Genomic DNA, 7,898 nt, shown 5'->3' with positions numbered 1-7,898 from the left:
AAAGAAAAAAAAAACAGTGGAGAAATTGGAGAGAAGAAAATATTATTTAGGTATGACTGTGCATACTTGTAAGTCCAGCACTTCGGAGGCAGACACAGGCAGATCCCCGTGAATTCGAAGCCAGCCTGATCTACAGAGCGAGTTTCAGGATAGCCAAAGTTACAAAAAAAAACCCTCTCCTGAAAAACAAAACAGAAGACAAGGGCATCTAAGTTTAAGGCCAGCCTTGGCTACATAGTGAGTTCAAGGGTAGCTTGGATCCTAGGTAGGGTGTTTTTTGTTTGTTTTTTCTGTGATGAACATTGTGACCAAAATAACCTGAAGAGGAAAGGGTTTATTTCACCTCATACATTATAGTCTGTCATCAAGAGAAGTCAGGGCAGGAACTCAAGATAAGGACCTGAAGGTAGCACCTGAAGCAGAGGCTGTATAGGTTACTGGTTTCTCAGTCTGTTTTTTTAATTTATTATGTATACAGCGTTATGTATACAGTGTTATGTATACAGTGTTTTGTATGCATGTACACCTGCTGGCCAGAAGAAGGCACCATATATCATTGTGAATGGTTATGAACTACCATGTGGGTGCTGTGACTTGAACTCAGGACCTCTGGAAGAACAGCCAGTGCTCTTAACCTCTGAGCCATCTCTCCAGCCCCCTGCTCAGTCTGTTTTTTTAACATCTAAGACCACCTGCCCAGGGATGGCACCACCCACATTGAGCTGAGCCCTCCCACATCAACCATCAATCAAGAAAAGTGTCTTACTCACTTGCCCACAGGCCAATCTTTTGGAGGTGTTTTGTTAATCAAGAGTCCCTCTTTCCAGATATGTCTAGGTTTGTGTCAAGTTGACAGAAACCACCTTGCATACTTGGGCTACAGAGTGAAACTACTTTAAAAAATATATATATATTTATTTATTTATTATGTATACAATAGTCTATTTGTATGTATGTCTGCAGGCCAGAAGAGGGCACCAGACCTCATTACAGATGGTTGTGAGCCACCATGTGGTTGCTGGGAATTGAACTCAGAGCCTTTGGAAGAGCAGGCAATGCTCTTAACCACTGAGCCATCTCTTCAGCCCTTTAAAAGAAGGGTTGTATATGTAATTTAGTTGGTAGGATGCTTACCTAGCATGCCAAGGCCCTGGCTTCAATACCTGGCACCATGTACATTGCGTGTGGTGGTGTTAGAGGCAGAGAAGTTTGAGGCCAGTGTAGGATACATGAGACTCTGTGTCAGGGGAGGAGACAGAGACAAACACAGGAGCAGGGGAGAAGCAGGAAGGGAGAAGGAAGTACTTCTCCTGGGAGGTCAATGACTATAAGGCCTCCTTGTTTTCCGAGAACTTAGGAAAAGAGACCAGATGGTTTGAATATCATACTACTATGTATGTATGTGTAGGCAGAGGTCAGAGGGCAACATTGGGTGCCTTCCTCTATTACCTAAAAGATGTATCCCTGGGTGGCCTGAAACCAGGCTGGCCTCAAACTCAGAGAGATCCACCTGCTTCTGCCTCCTGAGTGCTGAAATTAAAGGAGTGTGCTACTGCTCCTAGCCCCAACTTACTCTCTGAGGTAGGATCTCTAACTGAACTAATTGGTTAGACCGTCTGTCCAGTGATCTCTAGGAATCTTCCTGTCTCCGTCCCTACCCCAAACACTGGGGTTACCAGTGCTACTATACCTAGCTTTTTATGTGGGTGCTGGGGCTCCAAACTTAGGGAGGTACTTTACTGACTGAGCCGTCTTCCCAGCCCTTGGAGCCCACGTTCTAAGTTAGTTAGCTGGCCCCCGCCAGCAGTAGACCCAGGCTGGTGAGTTGAATCCTGGCTGTACTGCTTTCCAGTGGGCTCTGGGAAACTACAATGAGGAAGAAATGTCTGTAAAGTGTCAGCAGGCAGCCTGGGATCTCCTAAGCCTTTGGTTATGGTGAGTGGTCAGAGCAGGTGTTGGTGCTATCTGTGGCTGGTCAAACCCAGGTGTCAAGCTCTGGCAGGTGGCTTCTTAAACACAGTAGCCTGCTTATCTTGTGGAAAAGTACTTATCAACTTAGACACTGAAAGGCAGGAGCTGTGAGCTGAAGACTGTGGTGCAAACCTTTTACCTACTTTATCTTGCCTCCATTTTTTTTTGCTCATAACCTCTTTTTTTGCTACAGCAAAGTACCCACATTTGTTCGAATGCTGGCCCCAGAAGGAGCCCTGAATATACATGAGAAAGCCTGGAATGCCTACCCTTACTGCAGAACCGGTGAGTACAGAGCTGCTCAGAGCTGAGATGTGGACCCAAGGTGGACAGAAGTGGATAGTAAGACTGGAGGTAGGATGAGCCAGGGCTTTGTGTTTACTTTTTAGAATAAGCCAGTGGAGGGATGAAGGGGGCTCCCTAAAGGAGGCTCCCTAAGGCTTGGATAGGTGTGTTGGTGTTATCCATACTGCTTACCTAAATTGATAGTCATAGCCAGAGACAGCACAGAATAAACCCCTCTAATTTGGGTTACTTTGACAATTTTGATTGTTTTGTTTTTGATTTTCAAGACAGGATTTCTCTGTGTAGCCTTGACTATCCTAGAACTTGATCCATAGACCAGACTGGCCTCAAAGATCTGCCTGCCTCTGCCTCCCAAGTACTGGGATTGAAGTTGTGCACCACCACTACCTGGCAAAAAATTGCTGATATTTTTTTTTTCAAGTTTAGGTTGCTTTTTTTTTTTGATATGTATGTTGTTTTGCCCATATGTATGTTTTTGTACCATGTCCAGTCCTGGTGCCTACAGAGCTAGAAGAAGGTATTGGATCACCTAGAACTAGGGTCACACATCATTATGAACTAGCTACCTTGTGGGTGCTGGGAACTGAATCCAGGTCCTCTGCAATAGCAGCAAATGCTTTTAACCACTGAGCCATCTCTCCAGCACTCCTATTGTTTCTTAATATTTATAATAGCAGCATAATAACCTATCATATGAATCTTTAGCTGGCCAGTAGTGGGCTTTGCATCCATGAATTTTATAAACTACAGATCAGAAATATCTGACACACTGAACTTGGTGATGCTCGCCTTTAATCCTGGCACTTATGGGACAGAGGCAGTTGGATCTCTGTGCTTTTGAGGCCAGCCTGGTCTACATAGGAAGTTTACTATGTAGCAGGGGGGCCAAATCCTATCTGGTCTTGAGTTTCAGAAAGGAAAGAATGGAGCCTCTGCACAGATACTTTCTATTCTAGAACACATTCTGGGATTCCTTCTGAGTAGCATGGACTCAGCTTTCCAAGATTCTGAGGTCTGAGGGACTATCTAGAGATCGACCCCTTTCCCATCTCTCTCCCTCTCTCTTTCCCCTTCCTTTCTTAGGAAGGGTCTCAGCCTGTAGCTCAGCAGCCTAGAACTTGTTGTATAGCCCCAGTTAGCCTTAAACTTGTAGCAACCTCTTGTTTGAGGTTACAGATATGAGCAACAACCCCTGGCTTAGGAATAGGTTTCTTAGACTATGCTGGCACTGATGCACATGCCAGGGAGCCCTAAATGTCCACTGAACCCCCCTTCAAGGTCGTGGTTCTTTGCTCCTGCTAGCCTTCATTTGTTGGTACAGGTAACTGGCTCTGGTCCTACCAGCCTTTGCTCACCTGTCCTGCTTCACTGGCTGTTTTCTGTTTATTCCCTAAATTGTGTCTGATAGGCATAATCCTTATGTGACCCAGGTGTGTTCTTATCTTGTGGACTTTGGGAGTAACTGAAGTCATTGCCCACTCCAGTCTTCCATGGCCCTATATAGGTTCAAGTACCTTTTATCAGGATTGTGTATCAGGAGATACACAATCAATGGTGGAATGTAGGCTGTGGACAGTTTTGTTGTTGTAACTGAAAATGCAAATATCACTACTGTCTTCACTGAACAGGAAGCTGTTATGTGCTTAGAATTGAGTGTGTGCATGTTTGAAAGAAGGTTGTTTTTTTTAAAGATTTATTTATTATGAATACAGTCTTCTGCCTGCACGTATTCCTGCAGGCCAGAAGAAGGCACCAGATCTCACTATAGGTGGTTGTGAGCCGTCATGTGGTTGCTGGGAATTGAACTCAGGACCTCTGGAAGAGCAGCCAGTGCTTACCCCCTCTCTCCCCGCCCCCAGACAGGGTTTCTCTGTAGCTTTGGAGCCCATCCTGAAATTAACTCTTTTTTTTTTTTAAATATTTATTTATTATGTATACAATATTCTGTCTGTGTGTATGTCTGCAGGCCAGAAGAGGGCACCAGACCTCATTACAGATGGTTGTGAGCCACCATGTGGTTGCTGGGAATTGAACTCAGGACCTTTGGAAGAGCAGGCAATGCTCTTAACCACTGAGCCATCTCTCCAGCCCCCTGAAATTAACTCTTGTTGAGCAGGCTGACCTCAAACTCACAGATCCTCCTGCCTCCACCTCCCAAGTGCTGGGATTAAAGGTGTGTGTCACCACCGCCCTGCTAAGAGCAGCCAGTGCTCTTAACCACTGAGCCATCTTACCAGTCCTAAAAGAAGATCTTTTTTTTTTTTTTTTTTTTTTTTTTTCCCCGAGACAGGGTTAAAAGAAGATCTTAAGTAGCCTGGGCTGGCCTTAAATTTTGGTACTGGCCTTGAACTCCTGATCCTCCTTGCTTCATACCTTCCAAGTGCTTGGATAATAGGCCTGTAGCACCATGCTAAGCTTGGATTCATGATTTTGAAGAGCAATGTGCAAGAGCCAGGCGTGGAAGCACAATCCTGTAATCCTAGCATCTGGGAAACAACCGGATTTCTGCAAATTTAAGGCCAGTCCTGGTTTATGTAAAAAGACTCTGTATTAACCCCAAACCCCTCATGTTCCCATTCCTCCCTATAAACCCACCCCCAAAAGCCCAGATCAGATTTGGGGTGTAGTTCAGTTTTAAAGTGCTTACCCTAGCCCAAGGCTCTGGATTTGATCTCCAGCATAGCAAACTAGATAGGAAAAAAAAAAAAGACGGTGAGGTGTGGCAGGGTGTGTCTGGTATAGGAACAAAGGTGACTTTACTTGATGTCTAATAGTCACGTTGAACGTGCATCGTAAGAACCTTAGTCAGCTTGAGGCAAACGTAGCTTGGGTTTCTGGGTACATAGCTTGTGCCAACTGAGGAATGCCATTGTCTGCTTGGGAGTATGTGCTGCAGTGGGCATGGCAGTTTTGGGTGGGGGCTACTTTCTTAGTAGTGCCAACTTCCTAGTAGAATGCACTCGATACTGAAGAATGTGCTGACTCCTAGACCTGTTCATTTGTGTACCTCCTCTTTTAAAAATAGGAGACAGAACAGAGGAGGGGGCTTCTTTCTAATCCTCCCTGGAGGCTGATGGGACAGAAGTTATTAGTGCCAGCGTTTTAGTTTGGCCTAAGTACATCTAAGTTTGAGGAAAGGTAGAGAAAGGAGATGGAGTCATCTCTCCCCTGGCCTTTGGGATGGCTCCAGCCCTATTCTGGGCCATGAAAACAGGTTCAGGAGCTCCATTGGTCAAGTCTTTCTGTTCTCTTACTTTATTTCCATCTCTTTTCTCCTGAAGCTGACAATGGAAATGGGAAGGGGAGAAATAGGTCTCTGCCTTCTCCCTCAGCAGTGGGCAGTACCACTCAGTCAGGCTTGCAAATATCCCCCTAAGAAACTGGAACCCAGCATTCAGGAAGCTGCAGTTACAGTGAAATACAGAATTATGCCTCAAACTAGATACTGTTTGCTGATCAGGACCTTTTGTCTCTTGGGAATCTTCCACGTGGAAATGAAATTAAAACTAGGATAACACGGTGTGATGGTGCAAGCAGTCAGCTTGGTTAGGGGAGCAGATTCTTGTGTCCTACAGAGGCAGAGTAGGAGAGGGTGTCTTAGAGAATGTGGAGTACGAATATGGTAGCTGGTTGGAGAAGCTTAATGGCCAGGATCATCACACCTGGCCAGCCTGAAGCTACTGTCTCTGTGACAGTGTGACAGAGTCCCTGCCAGACTGGCATCTTTGGATGCATATTTGTACCAATTCTGTTGTTCCCCACATGACTTTCTCAAGATGCTAGTCGAGGAATTGCTGGTTTAGCCCTAATCTGGTGCCTTTGGTTGGGCTCGGGGAAATTACTGACATTCTTTAAGGCTCTGTGCCACACGGTGACTTATAGCCCTCATGCTGCTAGCTTCCCAATTCCTTCGCACGAGTGTTAGTTTTACCTTTTGTTCGTTGTTTTGTTTGGTTTTGGAGTGATGGAGTTTGTTGGCCCTCTGTATACTCCAAAAAGAGCAGTATGCATTACCAGAAATTGGGATCGCACACGAGGTAGGGTACAGAATGAACTGAACTGTCATCAGGAGGAGAGCTGGGCTCTTCCCCAGTGACATGGCAGCTGCAGTCATTTTCTCTGATAAATAATTGACCTGTGCTTTCCGAGGGATCGCATTACCGCGGCAGAAGCATGGAGCACGCGAGGTTTGGTTACAGTGTGAGGAAGGGTGCCACCATTAAAAGATAACCTGGCTCAAAAGACCCTTTTCTGTGTCCCCCAGGAGGCAGGGGCACCCAAGTAATTCTCTCCTGGGAGATTGATTGGGCCTCAGGGTCTCAGCTGATCAGAGAACATCCCTTGTTCTATCAGAGAGAATCCTAAGAAGCCCATATGGGTGTCATCTTAATTAAATCCCAGATTTGGTCACTTGGGACTTTGAATGAATTTGGGGAAGGGGAGGTTGATGCACTGAGGCTTTCCTATTGCAAGCTGGGGTCTAGAGGTCACTATGGGGAAGTCATGGGGAGTGGAGAAGTCTTTACTCTTCATAGTCTGTTCACCTTTATTAATCTTCTTTCTTTCTTTTTTCCATGTCTTTGCCGTGGAACAGTGATTACAGTAAGTATATCCAGCAGGGGTGGGAGGGTAGAAGGACTGGAGTTCTAGATGATTTATAATAAAGGATAAATAAAAGTGTACCTGCACTAGATGTCCTGGCTCTTCTCTTGTTCCCCTCAGGTGATGCTGGGGCTCCCTTTGCTGATGTTGATGTTGCTGATGTTGATCTTGCTAGTCAATGCTTTAGCTGCGTTGACTCTGGGTCTCAGAGGTTCAGAATTAGTTGAGGCTCTTCCTTGTTCCCTTGGGTCATGCCTACCCCGTGCTGTACAGCCAGCCTAAATGTGACATTCCTATCCAAGTTTAGCATCCTTTGACCCCACTGAGCACTGACCATTGGCAATGTTGTGACATCACCAAGCTTGCTCTTCCAGAACTAGCCCCTTGTTCCCCAAGCCCTCACTCTTCTTCAGCATAATCCCTCAAATTCATGTCTCTGCTGTAGAACTAATCCCTGTCAGGGAACAATGGGCTCTTTTCCTCCTTCATGTAGCTCCTTTTACTAAATTTTTTTGAACAGGTGTTAGCATTTTTTTTAAAAGCACCAAGGGAAGGGGACAAAACTAGTGTGGAGGGCTAGCCACAACAGAGGGCTTACTGCAGGAAAGGGGCCAGCATGAACACTTCCACAGCTAGGAGACTTTAGGCTACTGGTTATATTTGCATGCTGTGCATAAGGTAAAATGGAAGATTGCTGAATTCTAAACTCTGTCAAACGGGACTTTTGACCTCACTGTGTGATAGATAGCTCTGTAGCCTCAGCCAAGTCACCTACGCTTTTCTGGAAACTCAGGTGATCATATGTGTGAACAGACTTAGTCCTGGGACCATCCAGGCGTGGCGGCTGTTGTCAGGTCAGCTGGAATCTCATAGCTACAGGCTTGTGGGATCCCCAGTAATGGGAGGTGGTGACCCCCCAGTGCCAACCTTTTTGTTAACTAAGTTATTTTTTTTTTATTTTTTATTTTTTGGTTTTTCGAGACAGGGTTTCTCTGTGGCTTTGGAGCCTGTCCTGGAAC

At 45.5% G+C, this 7,898-nt stretch overlaps 1 protein-coding gene across 1 annotated transcript in view; it reads left to right on the top strand.

Annotated features, from left to right (window-relative positions):
- The window catches only part of Pitpna (phosphatidylinositol transfer protein alpha), a 44,057-nt gene that overhangs the window by 16,916 nt on the left and 19,243 nt on the right, over positions 1–7,898 (top strand). Inside the window, exons 4-5 of the mRNA XM_005349543.2 lie at positions 2,165–2,256; positions 6,872–6,879. Of these exons, the coding sequence (XP_005349600.1) occupies positions 2,165–2,256; positions 6,872–6,879 (100 nt within the window). The remainder of the gene's footprint in view (positions 1–2,164; positions 2,257–6,871; positions 6,880–7,898) is intronic.

The sequence above is a fragment of the Microtus ochrogaster genome, chromosome 7 (assembly GCF_000317375.1).
Source record: "Microtus ochrogaster isolate Prairie Vole_2 chromosome 7, MicOch1.0, whole genome shotgun sequence".
In the NCBI taxonomy this organism is placed as follows: Eukaryota; Metazoa; Chordata; class Mammalia; order Rodentia; family Cricetidae; genus Microtus; species Microtus ochrogaster.
Note: the sequence above shows the minus strand (reverse complement) of the source record. Positions and strands in the feature narration are given on the sequence as shown.